The sequence below is a fragment of the Vicia villosa genome, linkage group LG7 (assembly GCF_029867415.1).
Source record: "Vicia villosa cultivar HV-30 ecotype Madison, WI linkage group LG7, Vvil1.0, whole genome shotgun sequence".
NCBI classification, from domain to species: Eukaryota; Viridiplantae; Streptophyta; class Magnoliopsida; order Fabales; family Fabaceae; genus Vicia; species Vicia villosa.
The window spans coordinates 115364656-115385795 of record NC_081186.1 but is presented as its reverse complement, the minus strand read 5'-3'; the positions used below and the strand labels follow the sequence as shown (position 1 = coordinate 115385795).

Here is a 21140-nt window from a genome sequence, read left to right as displayed (position 1 = left end):
ATAAAAAACTTATCTGGCAAAGCAATCCTATATTTATTTTTTAATCCAGTAATTTAATAATGATCAGAATTTCAGAGTTGGAATGCATCTTGCCGTTAGATATCTTTATTTTTTAGTTGGGTTAAAGACATTGTTAATCATTTAATTATATTTACAATAAACTTACTTTTTATTTTATTTTATGTTGAGTTATAAAAAGTTTGTGAGTTTAAGAATTTTTTTAAAAAAAAATCTTGTTTTTCGACTAAATTTAAAAAAAAAAATTCATTAATTTTCAAAGTATTTATATTTCAAATAAAAAAATTGCAACGCAGAGGCGTCAATCCAATTAACAATTCAATTGAAGAAATAAGAGATCTAGCCAATTGAATTGGCGACTAAGTACAAGTTATATGATCAGTCAGCAATTCAGCAGACTCTTATGTGTTAGATACTTTTTTAAAATATAATAGAAGTGTGTCATTTATTTTCCATATTTTCTCATTTTCTTCTTAATCTTTTTTACTTGTTCTAACATGGTTAGTAAAAGACATGGACCTGTTTGTTTTTTGTGAATCAAGTCTTCGATGAAGAAGCATTTTTGGAACATTTGGAGTTTCGAGAAACTTGAGCGGTTAGACGGAGAGATTAATGATGGTGAAAGAATAAGAAGTATTGAGAAACTTATTTCTTACATTTGTATTGAAGATGAAAATGACGATATCCAGCATATGTGGGTTCCAGTTAAAAATAACAATGATGTTATGGATATGATGTCTGCATCAGATGATATTGTTTTGATTGTTGTAATCTCTTAGATACGTTATGGTGTTAAGTCTTTTTATTTGTTGTTTTATCCGTGTTTATGTTTGTGTGTTGTTGTTTTAGGGGTGTTTATGTTCGTTTTGTTGTAATCAAAAGTCGTTATAAATGTCAAGGTTAAAAAATGTTAATAACAATAAATTATCATGCAGAGCTTGTTTCAAGCTGATGGCATATAGCATACAATCTTACCATTTTGTCATCCATATCCATTTTGGTTTCAATACGCATGTTTTTGGGACGATCCTTTTTCTTCCTTCTCATATTTTCGTTGTTCCAAATAACATTCCCTTGATATGGAGGCCAATATTTCTCTTTTGTTACCACTAGGACGTTATTGTTGTGTACAATGAATATGTTTAAGACTTTGTATACGATGTATAGATGCTTGTAAACATCCTAGAGAACACTTGAACACGTCGTAATGACATGGGAGCAAGGCATACAAAAGGCTTAAAAATTTCTGTAGTCGCACCAACCTCAATGTAGTTCGATCCGATAGTATCTCTTAGGCATCCCCTCATTCTGGTCCATTGTCTCCCCTTTACTAATAGCGTGTCTATGATGGTCAATGCATGTAACAACATATGTACTAGCTTTAATAAATTTTCCTTCATCACTTTCATGCAGCTTTCACTAAACAATTTCCTCGATTGTAACATTGAACTCCATTTTTTCAACTCTAATTGCAAACAATGATCCTAACCTAAAATAGATTGCTCTCACCAACACAGATATTGGTAGGCTTCTAGTGCCTTTGTACATAGAGTTTATTGATTCCATAAGGTTTGTTGTCATGTGTCCTCATCGTCGATCCTCATCAAATGCCCTACTCCACTTCTCCAATGAAATATTATCGACCCACCTTAATGCATCTATGTTTGACAATGAGTATGCCTAATGGTGTAGACATGGGTACAAGGAGGATTTTATGCACTCTCAATAGATGCAAGTTTGTTTGAAATCAAATAAAGTTTGGGTTGTGGAACAACGTATGTTCTGATATTCTTGAGAAAGAAACTCCAACAACCACCAATCTCATCTTCAACCAGAGCGAAGGCAATGGGAAAGATATTACTGTTTCCAGCTTGAGCGACTTCCATAAGTAATGTGCCCTTGTATTTCTTGTACAACCATGTTCCATCTATTTGAATAATAGGTTTACAGTGCGCAAAATCTTTGATGCATGGTTGAAATGCCTTTAAGAGTCTATGGAATATTCTATTTCTACTGACACAAGATGATAACCTAAGGGGCCAAGGTGTTTAGTAATGTGCCTTAAGAATTATTACAACTGTATAATATCCTATGAAAATTCTACTGAAGAACAAAAAATAATTAAAATTAGATGTTATATTATGCTACTAAATAGTTCATTTCTATTTTCTAATATACGAAACCACAAATACAGAAAGCATTGCTCATCATCTTCAACCTCTCACTACATACATACAACAACTACACGTGATCATTTTTGCTGAGTGATCAAGAGATGGCTTGATAAGTTCCAATTTAGGATAGGTGTAATGAAATTAGGTTGAGAATACTTTTGGGGTTTCAAATCAGAAAACCAAGGTAGGGTTTTCTTTCAATATCATTGGAATTTGATGGTTTTAGACAAGATTATACAATTTGGATTTAGCCGAGTGAAAGCTTCAAAGAATGGTGGGTTCCATCGAAGGAGTAACAGTAACCGGAGGATCACTTTGGTAAATCTAGGGTCACGATACATTCACAATTTAGACTCAGCCGAATGAAGGCTTTGAAGAGCGGTGGTTATCTCAAAATATTAACGTTAAACAGAGGATCAAATTGGGAGTATCGGGTTCACTTGATCAAGCTCAAGATCAAGGGAAGAAAGGAAGATAGGATCAACATCATACTTAGGGTTTGGATTCTTGGATTACTACTTGTTCTCTTGTAAAACTATATTTGCAAAGGTTAATTTTCATTACCTCAATTCCTTTAGAATTGGGGGTAGATGTACCTATAGCGAGGCCGTTAGAGAACTGCCTAAACAAATCCTTGTGTGTGTGTGTGTGTGTGTCTCTCTCTCTCTCTCTCTTACATTTACACGCACATTTTAAAACCATTGATTGTGTGATTGATACCTATAGATTTGTCCTTGTCTAAATACTTCAAATAATTTTTTTTAGTTGATTACAATCCATGTGATTGTAATTGGTTTCTCGTGTGAACAAAATTCAAGGAAAAATCTAGTTTCAATTGATCATACAGAAAGTGTTCAACAAATTGCTTAAGTTATTTTTTGTATGTTAATTCATTGGAAATAGCTTACTACTGTGTGATTTATATTCAAACGCAAATTGATGGAAATTTATTGGTTATCTTTCCCATCTTACGTACTCGTTCAATCGGTTAACGCATATCCGGCCTTTTGAATAACAGTTTGGAATAGACGGTTGTCGATCCAGGATTGTTTCCGCATGCCATAGTCAAAATAATTTTTAAAAACAGGATTTTTGTAAGAAAATTTCATTTGCGATCTATTCACCACCCCTATAGATCGTGGCCTATCATCTAACAGGGTGTTAGGGACGACATTCTCGACCAAGCTCATGGTTGGAGAAAAAGAGCGCAGAAATAAAATGAACAAGTACCTTTGTGTGCGTTTTTACACATATAACTATACAGATAGGACAAAACGATTGAACCCCAACTATATGTTCTTATTTATCTATGTCTATTAACAAAGATAAATACATAATATTTACAATATTACTAGTAGTTCGGGGAAATAAAAAGTGAACATTAGTATCATAATATAACTTCTTATTTAAATTATTTTTTAATCCTTGATCGAATTTTTTGTTTAATACCAAATTTTATAATAATTTTTAAGGTGCCTTAGATAAATACCATTCAAAGTGGCGCATACAATGTCAGCGTGGCCAAGTGGCAGGGGTGCAGTATGCAAGTATGTAGAAATAAGTGTCATTCAATGTGGCGCGTACAATGTCAGTGTGGAAGCATTTCAGGGTGGTATGGGTGTAGTCTGCATGCATGCATAAAGCAAGGTGCCAGTTGGACTGTCGCCATTATGCTTTTTGAAAGCGTGCGCCAGTATGTATGGTGCCCATGTGCTTTTTGAAAGCATGCGTCACTGTTAGAAACGGGGACAGTTGTTTAGTGAAAGTTGTAATGAAATTTATGAAGGATGAAACTTCCAAAGTTAACACACATGCGGTTACATGCTTTGACCTTCATAAATACACTTTCCGTGTAGAGGAGACAATGGACCATAATGAGGGGAGACCAAAAGAGTACTATCAGGTCGAACTAAATAAAGGTAGATGTGATTAAAGAAAGTTTGAAGCCTTTTGTATGCCTTGCTCCCATGTCATTGTGGCATGTTCATATGCTCTCCAAGGCACTTCCAAGCATCTATCTTTCGTTTATAAAGTCATAAATGTATTCATTGTGTACAACAATAACTTCCTGGTGGTATCAAATGAGTAATATTGGTCTATATATCAAAGAGACATAATTTAGTACAACAAAAATATGCGAAGGAAGAAAAAAGGTTGACCTAACAGCACGTGTATTAGAACTGAAATGGATACGACTGACAAAATGGTAAGATTATGTGGTATATGTTGGCAGCCCGGACACACACGGAAATGTTTTCCCAATCTTGGAACAAGCTCTACAAGATAATTATTGCATGCATTTTTATATATGTAATTTATTTTTCGTGACCATGGAATTTAATATTTAATAAAACTTTTGGTTACCACAAAACAAACAGAAACACATCTAAAACAACAACACAGAGAACAAATTAAAGGACTTAACAGTGCAACATAACTAAGAGATTACAACCATCAAAACAATATCATCTGGTCCAGACATCATAACACGGACATCATTGTGATCAGTTTTAACTGACTCCCCACACACGTTGTGCTTTGTTATTTTCAATTCTTCTAATTTTTTCAGCATCTTTAATCTCTTCGTTTAACCAATGGATCAAACTCCTCTCTAGTTCCTTGTGTTTGTAAGGGTTGCACCCCTAGTGCGAGCTTTATTGATCAATTGCCTATTAAAAAAAACAAACATACCTATTTCTTTTAATAATCTTGTTAGTAAAAAAGAAGAAAAACATAAGAAGAAAATGAGAAGAGGTGTGAAAAATGGTGGAGAATGAAGGACCTATTTATAAAAAAAGAAAATACACATGTACGTCAGACCTATTGGCGCCTCCTCTATATTCTACAATATTAACGTCAATTGGACTAGCACATTGGTGGTGCAGCCGCCACTTTGATTGGAGCCTAAGTACAATTTTGAGAATAGACACCAACAGGTGTGACACATGTTTTTTGCTGCAATATTTTCTATTTGAAATATAGATAGTTTGATATATAATTGGAAAAGACGATATTTTAGAAATTAAGTTTAAAAAATGGATATTTTGTAAAAAAATTCCATATACATTTCCTCTAGAATATAAAATTAGTAGAGAATTTCTTCACCCACCTCCTAACCTTCTTGCTCAACCCTGGTGAATTTACAACATTACCCCTTGTTTCGGAAGTTCATTTCCGAAACGGTACTTTTTTTTGAAAAAAATGTGTTTTCGGAAATGACTTCCGAAAACGTGTTTTTTTTAATATAAAAATATTGGTTTCGGAGATGCATCTCCGAAATAAAGTTACATTTTCAGAAAATGTGGTGTTTCGGAAGTTCATCTCCGAACGCACCCCCATGATGGAATTCGGAAATGAACCTCCGAATTTATGTCTGGACAGAAGAAAAATGAAAAACAACAACGATTCGCTTTATTTAATCGGGTGAAGATTACAACGATAATATTACTGAAAATTAAAGTTACATATTGTTGAACACGGGTAGGTGGGGATGAGTCAACATTTTGATAACATCGTCCGCCGATCTTTGAAGTTTGGCGTCCAACTCGACCGGGCCTTTCGAAGAAAATCGGTCGAACGTTGTCCACATAACCGCTAAATCTTCGTCGTTCTTGATCTCAAAAGGTGTGAACTTAATGCCTCCCTCGTCGTTAAGCGATGGCGAGCGGTACTCGAGCTTGACAACCTTTCGATTCTCGGGATAGCGCAAAAGCGTGTTGAGCGACGGTATCAATTCCACAAACGGCGTGTCGCGCGAGAAGCGAAATTGGAACGGATCGGGTAGCCGGTTTCAAAGTAGACGAATGCTAGGTGGGGGTAGGTTTGTGTCATTTGTGTTTTGTGGTGTGAAGAGGATGAAGAAGAGTGTGTAGTATTTATAGACTTATTGGAGCATTGATGGCCCAACAAACCTTATCCTGCCTCAGGGGACATTTCGGAAATGAACTTCCGAAAATAGGCTCCAGACATGTATATTTCGGAAGTTCATTTCCGAATTATGCAGAAACAGAGGTGAATTTTGCATTTTGTGCATTGCATTCTGTTTTGTGTAAACAATACCAAAAGCATACAAAATAGGCATAAAATAGGCAATGACAACATAAAACATACTTATATTATATATGTATTGGCCAAACATTAGCAAAATTGGCCAAAACTGTTTTTTTTAACTGCCAGGGCATATTTCGGAAGTTCATTTCCGAAATTTATTAGGTGATATATTTCGGAAATGAACTTCCGAACCATATCAGTTTTCAGCATAAATTTGTTGAATCAATGTAGTGAAATAGGGGATAAAATGAGAGATGTTTACCTGAAATTGTAGCTTTCTATGCTCCCTTTAACGTGATCAACGGTTTGAAACTTGATTTTAGGGCGAAAAATTGATGGAGATTGATTGGGTTTTAGAGAGGGTTTTGAGAAGTTTTGGAGAAAAATGATGAAATAGTGAAGGAGGGAAATTTGTATATGCAGAAATATTTTCGGAAATGAACTTCCGAAAATATTCACGGTTTTGAATTTTTTATGACTTCGGAGATGCATCTCCGAAAACACCAAAAAAGTTGTGTTTTCGGAGATGCATCTCCGAAGTAAAAAAAAAATCAAAAAAAAATAACTTCAGAAGTTCATTTCTGAAGCAGGGGCAGTTTTGGGTTTTCGCTGGGGGTGACCCCCCATAGGAAGGTGGGTAAAGAAATTTTCAATTAGTATCAGTGTAATATTATTACTATTATTAAGTTAGAATAATATGGTGCAATGCCCCCTAACTAAATGGATTCTTCACTTATAGATGAGACATGTAAGTCATATGGTATGAGAGTTTTTTTCCAGAAATAATATACCTTCAACCTAACCAAATCATTAAGTCATGGTAAGAGAGTTTTTTCCGGAACTAATGTATCTCCTACCTAACCAATCATTATATTGACCACAATGACAACATTCAATGATATCATAACTTTTTTATATTTAATAATTTTAAATTGATTTTGGTACTACAATTTTTTATATTTAATAATTTAAAAGTAAAATTAAAATTGAATTTAAACTTTAAACTTTTTTTTTTAATAGGCAATGGAATTCATTCAAAGGAGCACTAGGGGTGCTCAAACCCGATACAAGAGTTGCGAAAACATATAGCTTACTTTAGAGAAAAGTTAACAGTGGCGCTATATACCATTCATAATAGCTACAGCAGTTTGAGATGCTTATTCTACCCGAGTTTAAACTAACTTTGCTATAAAGTAGTTTTTATCCAACAAATCTTGATATTTAATAATTTTAAAAGTTTACAAGGGGCATAAATATAAATAATTTAAAAGTTTCAAAATTTGTTTGAATTGTTTTAGTTTAAATGTCAATTAACAAATTATTCATAAATTTAAACTCCTCTAAATGAGTAAAAGTTAAAAATAAATTTTAAAACTTCGTATCCAAACTCAATAAGATCAAAAATATTTATACAAAAATTTATTAAAACATAAACAAAGAATAAAAAATAAAATAAAAAGTGATAAGGAATTTTTTTTTTTTTTAATAAGCAATTTGTACCTAACGGCTTTTAAATCTGAGTCTTTGAGAGAAGCACACTCTCATGACACAAGTGTTTCACCGCTTGATCACACGCACACTAACCGATAAGAAACTACATTGAACTATTGAAGCACATAGTATATTGAGTTCAACTATTGCAACAGCTTCTACCATAAACAAAAGTGACCTTATGATCCATAGCAACTGACGGTTTACTACCAATTCCAATTTGGATTCCATGACTCTCATTCAAGACATCAATTTCTCCATCTTCAATCTTTTTATATATTCTTCCAGCAGTTTTTATGAACGCCTCATCAACATTTTCTGCACTCTTCGCCGAAACCTCCATGAAGATCAAACCATTCTCATTCGCAAACTTCTCGCCTTCTTCAGTACTCACAGCGCGCTTCTTAGTGAGATCGGACTTATTTCCGATTAACATAAAGACCATATTTGAATTAGCATGTTCCTTCACATCTTCTAACCAGTTAGCTAAGTGATCAAATGTTTCTCTCCTTGTTATATCATAAACCAGTAATGCACCCGCGGCTCCTCTGTAATACGATCTTGTTATTGATTTGAATTTTTCTTGACCTGCTGTGTCCCATATTCGTAACTTGATTGGTTTGTTGTCAATGTTGATTGTCCTTACATTGAATTCGACACCTATTGTTATGTCGTGGACGGGTTGGAATTGGTTGTCAGCGAATCGAAGAAGAAGGCAAGACTTTCCGACTCCGGTGTCTCCGATTATTATGTATTTGAAGAGGTATGCATAAGACATATCTTTTTAGTTAGGTTTGTGCGAACTGGGAATTATGAGGTAGGGGATATAGGAGATATAAAAAGTGAGCGACTGTGGTGATTAGTAAAGCGATGCATTATATATTTATAGAGATGCAAATCTTAGAGAAACAAATTAATAACAACTAAACTAATCTTATTCAAAATATTTGGAATATTAATCAAGATAATCGCAACAAACTGATCATTTAAATTATGAAATAAGATAAGTTGGAGGGGGAAAAGAGATATAAATTTTGTTGGAATAACAAATATTATTTAAGATGTCGCTTCCAAAATAAATTTAATTTTTATTTACTAAATATTTTAATTTTTTATTTAATGGCAAATAGATAAATTATATAAATAAGATAGCAAAGATTAAAATTTTCAAATAGTGGGAGTATCCTAAATCCAACAAACTAAACTAAAGCAATTACAAATTATAAATAGGGAATTTCTTTGTACACTCCTTAATCTTCTTAGAAACCTTTGGCGAAATTTCAGTTTTCCCTCTTGAGTTCGGAGATGCATATTCGAACGCACCATATTTCATTTTTTTAGGAGCGCTTTTGAGTTGTATTTCTGAATTCACCCATTGGTGAATTTCGGAAATACATATCTGAAATAAACACTGAATGATTTCCAGAAAACAAAACTTAAAAATCAGAGAAGCTTAACATAAATTAAAATAGGTAGTCCAAATTACATAGATATTGAAACAGAAATTTAACATTACATGTTGTTATAAACGGTTAATTAAGGACGCTACAATATTTTGATAACACTTTATCCCGATCTCTGAATCTTTGCATTCACTTTAATCGGACCCTTAGTAGAATAACGGTGAAAAGTACTCCACATAACCTTTAAATAGCCATTCGTCTTCAGTGCAAATTGGTTGAACTGTAGCTTTCCTTCAGTGTCAAGTGATGGTGAATAATGCTCAAGCTTTATTACCTTCTGATTTTTTGGATATTGCAGGAGAGAATTGAGTATGGTAATCAGCTCAGCAAGAGGCGTGTCCTTGAAGAACCTAAATTGAAGTGGCGGCTTCGCACCATAGTAAGCAAAATTAAGGTGAGGATAATTTTTGGTAATCTCTGATTTGTGGTGCGTGATCTTGAAGAAATGGTTTGGACACCCTATTTCTAGAACATTTGGAGCAATTTTGTCCCAAGAATTCTTATCTTCTATTAGGGCATGTTTCGGATATACACTTTCGAATTCACCCCTTATTTTTTTAACGAAAACAGAGGGTTTTCGATTATGCATATCTGAAACATGCCCTAATGATTTTTTTTGTTTAAAGCATTTCGGAGATGCATTTATGAATTATGCAGAACTAGCAATAGAAGTTATTTAGGCAGAATCAGTACCATAGAAACAAAAAAACGGTAAAAGTGAAATTTTGGCGTTTAGATCACAGATGTCCTAAAGGATGTCGAGATAATGTTTTCCAAACACACACAATGACAAGGTATTAATTGCAGTGCAGAAACAATAAAGAACACAAGTAATTGTTCACCTAGTTCAGTGTCAACAATACCTACTTTAGGGGCTACCAAGCCAGGGATAAGTTCACTATGATAGTATCAATTTGAAGCTAAACTCCCCCGTTTACAACTTCTCGCTTAATCACTACCCGTTCTAACTTCTACCTAAGACTCACCTAGGTATGGTGTCCACCTCAAATCCCCCTAAATCACAACAGTGATAAACAATTACAAATATCAGAAGACCCACTTCCAAAACACAGTCACTCAATGCTTATAAACTTATGAGTGAACACAAAACTTACAACTCAATGGAAACACCAAACTCTTCTATCAATATGATATAGGAGTGGTTCACAATAGACAAGACTGCACAAACTCTAATACAAACTACAATGTAAGTTCCCACGAAATAATAGGTTTGATGCTTGCTATATATAACAATCTTCTGGTCTGGATTTGGGCATCAAATCGTTGCACAACACTCCATAACATCTTCCGAAATCTTCTCCATGAAGATAGGGCTCCAAATATTAGTTTCCTAAATCTACTCCAAAATTAGAAACCAATCAAATATGTTGATAACAGATGAAATCTTGTATCCTCAAATTCAGCGCCACATAGGATTGCATAATATTCCTTTACTCTTCTGCAACTATAACACACATATCCAAAAATCCCAGCCTAGCTGTCCTGGACACGATGTCGAATGATCCTGAATAGGACATCTTTGTTCGACATGTCTTTTTAGTTAAAGATAGAACAAGTTCTTCAACATCTTCACATAAGTTAGTTTTACCAAAAATAATGTCAACCAAAAACCAGAGAATTAACAATCTCCCCTTTTGGCTAAAAATAACTTATTGAGCTAGTTTTTGAAAATAAATCAAACACCCAAACAATTCTCAGCCCTGTACAGAATACACTCTAGCAGCTCCACAATCAAAGATGCACCAGAAGAAACAAACATGCAGTACATGTTGATAGTCCCTGCTTTATCTACCAAATTTCCATAATGCCAACGAAATTTCCAGATGCATGCTTGATTCCATGAATATAGGTCGTTCCTGCAACGTCAAATACCAATTTATCAAGATCATTGAGTAAAAGCATCAAGTACATACCTAAACCAGTCTTCCTAAGTGTCTTTGTTAACAACTGCAACCACACGAATAAACATGGTTATTCTAATTATACAGAGAGGTGGGAGAGATCCAAAAAAATAGAACATATCACAAATTAATAGTAATTTATCTATGAAAAATCAATGTGTAAAGGCCACTGCTTACGATTTTATCTTCTCCGTAAACCTGTTGTAGTTGTTTTACAATATCATGAGTGCCATCAGGACTCTCATCGTTGACCACAATAACTTCAAAATATTATAGCAATGGCTACGCTAATCTAACATCAGAAAATGAAAGGCATGATAATGAAGATATCAATTTCTAAGATTGGGATAAAACAAAAATTAGGGTTCCATATTTGGGGAAGAATAATAAAAAAAGAAAAATGGAAGGTCGAAAGGAGAAAGGAGTTGGATGTGATGCTCAGGTTAAGTGGTTTGTTTCCTCTAAAAAAACACCATAAACAAGAAGAAAAGGGTTATGGAATTTTGGGAAGAATAAGGTATTTAGAGTTTTTCGGAGAAAAAAAAAGGTTATGGGTTTTCGAGGGGAGTGTTTTCAGCTACAATGAAAAAAACAAATTAATCCTAAAAAAGTATTATTAAAATCTAGAAAATTTTAGAAAATTAAAAGGTCAACCAAAATTAAAAGTGGGAAACGAACGGTTGTTCACGGGCCACTTAAGTGTAATTCTATTTTGTAAATTTTGGGGTTTAAAAACACCACAATCTTTATCATATTATGTTGGTTCATTTAACCGCCATAATTTACGGTACAAAGTGACGGTTTTAATAACCGCCCTAAATAAACCGCCGTAATTTACCCATTTTTTGTAGTGTCCTTTACATTCATAACACTGGTCTCCTTTACCTTCATGGGACATCTCATTAGTTATTTTACCAACTTCCTGGTTTTTGCTGGTGTCGGAAGACTTGTTCTTGACATCAGATTTCAATTTCCAGTCCATTCTTTTAAACAATTTATCAAATTGTTTTCTAAGAAGAACTAGATCTTCTAACAGATCGTCACCTTTGTCCTCTGAATTCTCATCACTTTCCACAAACACTAAGTTATTCTTCTTTTCAGACCGTTCATCAAGTCCCATCTCAAGGTTTGAAGAGATCCCATGAGATCATCAACCTTCATGGTGGTTATATCTTGAGCTTCCTCAATAGCAGTGATCTTCATGTCAAACCTCTTAGGTAGAGACCTGAGAATTTTTCTGACCATCTTGGAGTCAGATATCTTCTCTCCAAGTGCACTAGAGGCATTGGCAATATCCACAATATTTATGTGGAAGTCATGAATACTCTCATCTTCTTTCATTCTTAAGTTCTCAAACTTAGTGGTAAGAAGTTGAAGTTTTGACATCTTTACCTTGGAGGTTCCTTTATGTGCAGTCTTTAGGATCTCCCAAGCACATTTGGCAATAGTACACCCACTGATCAGTCTAAATATGTTCTTGTTAACATAATTGAATAGTGAATTCAATGCTTTAGAATTTCCCAGGGCATCTGCATCGTCTTTTTCATCCCACCTACCTCCTCCTTGACAACCATATTCTCGTCCTTGTCTTTAACCTCAGGAGGACTCCAACCCTTGACAACAGCTCTTCAAAAACTGTGGCTATATGGTAAAGCCACAGTTTCAATTTAACGTTTACGATACAGTTTTGGTTCAAGATATAGCCACTGTTTGGTTATGGTTTGGTTATGACCACATATTTAAAACCGTTGTTATATGTTATGCTTTCTAAACCATTTATCTTGCCACGGTTTATTTCTGTATCATTATATATATATATATATATATATATATATATATATATATATATATATATATATATATATATATATATATATATATGGTCTATTCTTTCTCCTAAAAAATAAACTATTTATAAGACTGTTTAATCGAATACTATTAACGGTTGAGATTTAGTATAAGTCATTTAAACTTTTATATATATATATATATATATATATATATATATATATATATATATATATATATATATATATATATATATATATATATATATATATATATATATATATACTCCCTCTAGTCTCATTTATAAGCAAAAATTTAATTCTAGTCTCATTTATAAGCAAAAATTTAATTTTTAGATTCATTCAACAATCAATGTATTTAGTCTATTATTATATATATATATATATATATATATATATATATATATATATATATATATATATATATATATATATATATATATATATATATATATATATATATATATATATATATGATCTATTCTTTCTCCTAAAAAATAAACTATTTATAAGACTGTTTAATCGAATACTATTAACGGTTGAGATTTAGTATAAGTCATTTAAACTTATATATATGGTGTTAATGGATCTTGCCTAATAAGAAAGAAAACAATAACACATACAGTAGAAATTAAAGGAACCCTAAAGTGAATATTCAAGATACCCAAGATGATGAAGCTGTCAAGGATTGCAATTTTGAAAAACTATCACAAAAGAGTTTCATCTACAAAGAAGTAAGAAAATAGTGGCGCAGGACAGGGACATATCCCATATTGAATGGATTGCATCCACCATTAACAAAACCCTAATGGACCTAGACAATGAATTGGTGCAATTTGTAGAGCCCACAACCTAGTGATCCAAGTCATCCAAAAATGGAGAATTTATCTTGCCACCCCCATTTTATACATGTCATTTTTAAATAGGGCGTTTTTATCAAATTATCTTTGTAAAATACTGGTTTTTTTGAAACTTTCGGTACCGTACCGGAAATTTCATATAAATACTAGAAATTTTGTTGAATTTATCAATTTACTGTGTCTGATGCTACATACTGGAAATATAAATTTCCGGTACCGGATATTTCAAATTTCTGATATGTAGCAGCAGTTAAAATTAATACCGGATATTTCAAATTTTCGGTATGTAGTAGCAGTTAAAATTAACACCGAACATTTGAAGTTTTCGGCATTGATTTTCTACCGGAAGTTCGCGAAATTTTCGGAATGGGGTAATGAATTTTGTAAAAGTATCAAAATTTTTAAAATCTCCGGTAAATCGCACCGGAAATTTTGAGATTTTCGGTAAATGGATACCGGAAATTTACTTTTTGATGATTTTGGCAACAATAATTGTTTTTTCATAAAAGATAAATTTTTTGAATAAATAGTGTCACGGATATTTTGAGAATAATATAAAATGGGGGTGGCAAGATAAATTCTCAAAGAAGAGCACCATATCTAGGTTCAAAGATTTTAATGAAATTGTTTTTTTAAATTGGATTAAAATCTTTGAACCTAGAACCCATATCTAGGTTCAAAAGTCAGTTTAAATTTAGATTCTAATTAAATTGTTTTTTAGTTAAATTAAAATTTAAACTGACTTTTGCTATAGAATAGCACCATATCTAGGTTAGAGCAGTCAAAATGGGTTAGCCCATATGGGTCAGCCCGTAAGTTCCGAAAAATCATAGGGCTTGGGCCTTAAAATTAGAGCCCATATTTTTTAGGGTCTTTTTAGCCCAGCCTTGAAAAGTCCGCTACCCATTAGGACTAGCCCATATGGGCCGTGGGTAGCCCGTTAGGCCCGAATAATTATAAATTTTAAAAAATTATATTAATATTTATATTATCTTACTCCAAAATAGCATATTGATTTTTCTCACTTCACTAAATTTTATCTCTATTTTATTCAAAATTTCTCTTTTAAATATTATACATTAATATAATCAACATTTTTTCATCGTATTATATTAGTTTTTCTCTTGTAATAAATATTCAAGCATTATTTTATACAATTTAGACATATATTATATTTAGAAACACATTATAGTATTTATAAGAGATAATATAGTACTTAAACATGTATTATGTTTAAAATAACATAATTTTTTTATTTTATTTATAATAAATATTATGGAGTTTTTATTTTAATTTTTTTAAATAAAAAAACTCATTTATGACCGGGTAGCCCGAAGCCCATCTAAGGTCAGACTCGGGTAGTAAATCTCGAGGTCATATTATGCAGGCAGGGTCTTTTTGGCTCAGCCTTAAAAAGTCTAGGGTATGCCAGAATCGATCCGTTTAAGATTGGGTAGCCCATATATTATTGACAGCTCTAATCTAGCTAGGTTCAATGATTTTAATCAAATTCCTAAACTTTTAATTAATATTGTAATTGAGTGTCCATTATTTTAAAAGTTCGTCGAGTTATTTAAGGATTGTTTTACAGTTTATAAAGGGCATAATTATAAATAATTTAAAAGTTTGATAAGTCATTTGAATTATTTTAGTTTAGATGTCTCATTACAAATAATTCATAAATTTAAACTACTCTAAATATTATTGATCGCGAATTAAAAACATCATATTCAAGGTCAAAAAGATCAAGAATATTTAAACAAATTTATTAAAACACAAACAGAGATTAAAAAATAAAATAAAACAAAAAGTGATAAGGAACTACATTAAAAAATATAATATATTGAGTTATTCAACTGCTGCAACAGCTTCTACCAAAAGTAGAAGGAAGCTTATGATCCCTAGCAACAGATGGTTTACTGCCATATCCAATTTGAATTCCATGACTCTCATTCAACACACCAATTTCTCCATCCTCAAACTTTTTACATATTGTTCCCGCTGTTTTTATGAATGCATCTTCAACATTTTCTGCACTTTTCGCCGAAACCTCCATGAAGATCATACCATTCTCCTTCGCAAACTTCCCGCCTTCTTCAGTACTTACAGCGCGCTTCTTAGTGAGATCGGCCTTGTTTCCGATTAACATAAAGACCATATTTGAGTTTGCATGTTGCTTCACATCTTCTAACCAGTTAGCTAAGTGATCAAATGTTTCTCTCCTTGTTATATCATAAACAAGCAATGCACCTGCTGCTCCTCTATAATATGATCTTGTTATCGATCTGAACATTTCTTGACCTGCTGTGTCCCATATTTGTAACTTGATTGGTTTATCATCAATATTGATCGTCCTTACACCGAATTCGACCCCGATTGTTATGTCATGGACAGGTTGAAAGCGGTTGTCAGTGAATTGATGTTGAAGGCATGATTTTCCAACTCCGGTGTCTCCAATTATGATGTATTTGAAGAGGAATGTGTAAGACATTTTTTATGTTAGGTTTTTACGAACGTGAAAAAGGAGGTTACAAAGGAGAAAGAAGAGTAAGAGATATAAAAAGTGATGATTTAATAAAGAGAGGCACTCTTTATAGGGTTAAAATTCTTTGGGGAACTAATTAATAACAACCTTATTTAAAATACTCGGAAGATAATTCGAGATAATAGGAACAAACTGATAAATCAAAAGTATTTTAAAAAATTAGTTTAATAAGATAAGTAGAAGGGTGGGAAAGGAGATATAGAAAATTAATTATTGTCAGTGTTTTAAAAACCGGACCGGTCATCAAACTGGTGAGGGTACTGAGTTACTGGTTTATTGATTGAATCAGTGAGTCACGGGTCGAACCTCATGACTAAATCAGATTAAACCGGATAACTCGGTTGAATAAACCGGTCTCTATTGTAATATTATATATTTATTAAATCGGTCAAACTGGATGACTTAGTCTCTAAAAAATATCACAACACCCCAAAATTTTAAAATATCATAATTTTACATGTTTATTCTTTTCATTCAAATTCTAAATATAATCATCACTCACAACAAAATAATATAAAATATAAATTTAAATAAATTTTAAATCTGGTCTAATTGCAAACAGGGGAAAAGTTGTTTCAAATAAGGTTTGAATAAAGTATAATTATATATTTTTTAAAAAAATCATGAAAACGGCGTTGTTTTGTACTGTTGTGAAAAACGATGTCAAGAACAAAGTATAATAGGAATTAGGGAAGAGAAGAAAAACACAAGAATTGGTTATAACTGCTATTCTTTTACTTTCTCTTAAAACAAGATTACAAGTTTACAAGAATAGCAAAGAACCTCTCTCACCCTAAATTAGGATTTGCAGCTTAGCAATGATGAGAGACTAGTATGCTATTTATAATAAACTTAACATACTAACTAATGGGCTTTTTCCACAAGGCCCATTACATAAGTCAACTTAATAAACAAGCTAACTTAACAAATTAGGGTTTAAACACTAAAACCTAATTTAACATGCTAACAACCCTAGCATCTTTGACACAAGCATGTGAACAACCTTCGACTTCATGCTTAATCTTGTCGAACCAAGAAGCTACCCCTCGACCATACTAGGGTTTGATCCAATATCTCACAAATCTCCACCTTGGATCTAACTCTACAACATCAAGGGAACAAACTAGCTTTCTTCATGCAGCTTTATCAACTGCATACAATGGAAAAACTTGCAACTCGGCAATGTCTTGGTGATCATATCAGCAGCATTGTCTTCAGTTGAAACCTTCAGCACTTGGACTTCTCCATGCTCGATTACTCCTCTGACGAAATGCAGCCTCACATCAATGTGCTTAGTTCGCTCATGATAGGCTGAATTCTTCGACAGGTGTATTGCACTTTGACTATCACATTTAACAGGGATACCTCGACCTTGAAGTTTCAGCTCCATCGCAAAACCTTCAAGCCACAATGCTTCTTTCACAGCTTCAGTTAGGGCAATATACTCCGCTTCAGTGGTTGATGGAGCAACAACCTTCTGAAGTTTTGCTTTCCAACTAATTGCAGTGCCAAACATAGTGAAAACATATCCATAAATAGATTTTCTAGAATCCATACAACCTGAATAATCAGAGTCGACATATCCTTCAATTGCTGCTTTACTATCTTCACCCAAGGCTCCACCATAAATTAGGACTCTGTTCAGAGACCCATTTATGTACCTTAAAATCCACTTCAATGCTTGCCAATGAGCCTTTCCAAGATTCACCATGTACCTGCTTACAAGACTTACTGCATATGCTATGTCGGGTCTAGTACAAACCATAACATACATCAAAGAACCAACTATATTAGCATATGGGATGCTATTCATATAGGCTCTTTCGACATCAGTACTGGGACACTGATCAATACTCAGCTTGAATTGACGGTTTGTTAGAGTCACAACTGGCTTCGAATTCGACATACCAAATTTTTCAAGAATCTTCCGTAGATATGCCTCTTGAGATAAGCATAACTTCGACTTCTTTCTATCTCCTTGAATGTCAATTCCAAGAATCCTGGAAGCAGCTCCCAGATCCTTCATATCGAACTCCTTATTGAGTTCAGCCTTCACCCTCGTCACATCTTCAACATTGTTGCTTGCTATGAGAATATCATCCATATAAAGCAACAAAATAACAAATGAATTACCAGGTCGAAATCTGATGTAAACGCGGTGGTCGAACTGAATTCTAATGAAACTTATGCGTGCCATGAACTTGTCGAATCTCCTATTCCACTGTCGAGGAGATTGTTTCAGCCCATACAAAGATCTCTTTAACTTGCACACATAATCTTCCTTCCCCTTTTCGACATACCCTTCAGGTTGCCTCATCAGGACCGTTTCATCTAGATCACCATACAAGAACGCAGTCTTCACATCCATCTGTTCCAGTTCAAGATCGAACTGTGCCACCATGGCAAACAACATTCGAATGGACCTGTGCTTCACAACAGGAGAAAACACATCATTGAAGTCGACACCTTCTTTCTTAGTGAAACCCCTTTCAACTAACCTTACCTTGTATCTTTTCGACGTCACTCCTTCAATTCCTTCCTTAACTTTGAAAATCCATTTACAGCTGACTAACTTTGCCCCAGCAGGTTTCTTGATCAGTTCCCAAGTATGATTATCATGAAGAGTTTTCATCTCATCATCCATGGCCTTCAGCCATTTAGTCTTATTTCGACTCCTCATAACTTCCTTGTAGTCTCTAGGTTCTTCGTCTAGAACCTCACTTGCAGAGATTAAGGAATAAGCTATAAGATCTGCATACCCAAGTCTATGAGGTGCCTTGATGACTCTTCTCGACCTATCTCTCGACAATAGGTAGTCATCGTCAGTTTATTCAACTTCCTCAGCATCTTCTGCTTCTTCTTCGACTTCGTCAGGGATATGCAATTCAGCATCAACATGCTCCATCTCAACAGGAATCTCTACCTGTTCCAGCTCTTCGTCAAATGTTTCTGTACTTCGACCAACATCATCAATTTTCTTAAAAGCCATTTCAGCTTCATTGAAAACTCCATCTCGACTGGTGATACACCTCCTGTGACCTGGCTCTAGGCACCATAGCCTATAAGCTTTGACTCCTTCAGGGTATCCCATGAACATGCATTTCAGAGCTCTAGGTTCGACCTTGTCTTGCCTAATGTGAGCATAGGCTACGCAGCCAAATACTCTCAGTTTGTCGAGATCTTGTGGATGTCCCGACCAAACTTCTTCAGGTGTCTTCATATCTAACATTGTCGAAGGACATCTGTTTATCAGATATGTTGTTGTCGAAACAGCCTCAGCCCAGAACACCTTCTTTAACCCCGCACTAGTCAACATGTATATGACTCTCTCCAAAATAGTTCGATTAAACCTTTCAGCCAAATCATTTTGCTGTGGAGTACCTGCAGTAGTTCTATGCCTTGCAATACTAGAGGCAACACAAAAACTGTCGAATTCCTCATTGCAAAATTCAAGGCCATTGTCGGTTCTCAACCTCTTGACCTTTATGCAGTCTGATTTTCAACCAGAGTCTTCCAACTTTTGAAATTCTCAAAAGTTTCATCCTTAGTCTTCTGGATGAATACCCATAATTTTATGGAATAATCATCTACTATGTATAGAAAATACCTTGCTCCTGAATGTGATGGAACAATAAAGTGAGGGTTGTGACCAACGCTGATGGATCTGAGACGGAGTGGGATGAGGACTGGTATCAGTACCTTCATTCGGAGGAGTTCGCCCGTCGGGCAGAATGATGTGTTTTTATTTGTTTCAATGTTTGTATTTTGTAACTTTCATTGACAATAAATAAAATGTCGTTGTTGTTGTAGTTTTTGCTTAGTTAGGAGGTTTTCTCAATTATAATGTATTGATCGCCAAGTGTGTTGAACTTTGGTCGATGGCCGAGGACAGGTGTCTGGCGAGGATGAGTCTCAGGCTTCGTTGTGTTGAGTTCTGAGTCTCATGGCGTGAATGGTCCCCTCGCGAGCGGGGTGTTCTTCTGTCATGGTACTTGCTTATGACGGGAATGCTCGGTATTCATGCCCCTCCGAATGACAAGGAGTCTGCTCGATTAAGAGAGCGGGCTTCTGTCATTTTGTTTCATTATGAGGTGCTCGGCGTGTACCCGGGCCGCACCTGCGTTTAGGTGTAATACTGCTTGAGTTTTTCAGCGTTCCAAGGTCAGGCGAGCTCTTCTCCTTGCAAGTTTTCTAAGTAGTATGCCCCGTTTTCAGTTTTTGCTCGGATGCGGTAGGGGCCTTCCCAATTCGCGGCCAGTTTGCCCTCGCGGGAATCTTTGTGGTTTCTTTTGAGTACTAAATTGTCTATTTTGAATTCTCGTTTGATGACTTTGCGTCATGTCTTAGGGCACTTTTTTGTTTGAGTGAGGCCTCGCGCAGAGCGGCTCCTGTCCGGATTTCTTCGACTAGGTCTAGCTCTTCTCTGATGGCCTCGACGTTGTCCTCCGTTTCGAGGGGTTCCTCGACGCGCCTTGTGGGCACGTGTACCTCGACGGGGATCACTGCTTCTTTCCCGTATGTAAGCCGGAAGGGAGTTTCCCCAGTATTAGAATGTGGGGTGGTGCGGTAGGCCTAGAGGATGTTGTGCAGTTCCTCGACCCATCCTTTTTTGATTTCGTCCAACCTTCTTTAGAGGCCCCTCAGGATTACTCGGTTAGCGGCTTCGTATTGCCCGTTTGTCTAGGTGTGTTCGACTGATGCGAAGTGTTATTTAGTTCCTAATTTCGTGACGAATTCTTGGAATCGTCCGTCGGTGAACTGGGTGCCGTTGTCAGTGATGATGGTTAGCGTAACTCCGAATCGAGCGAG

The 21140-nt window shown here is 34.7% G+C and overlaps 2 protein-coding genes across 2 annotated transcripts; both read right to left on the bottom strand.

Moving 5' to 3' along the window:
* Positions 1-7872: 7872 nt before the first annotated feature.
* On the bottom strand, positions 7873-8511 carry LOC131620036 (ras-related protein RABB1c-like). The gene has a single exon (XM_058891061.1). It carries the CDS (start codon positions 8509-8511, stop codon positions 7873-7875), a length of 639 nt encoding a protein of 212 aa, XP_058747044.1.
* A 7127-nt stretch (positions 8512-15638) lies between these two features.
* LOC131620035 (ras-related protein RABB1c-like) lies at positions 15639-16277 on the bottom strand. The gene has a single exon (XM_058891060.1). It carries the CDS (start codon positions 16275-16277, stop codon positions 15639-15641), a length of 639 nt encoding a protein of 212 aa, XP_058747043.1.
* Between the last annotated feature and the right edge of the window lie 4863 nt (positions 16278-21140).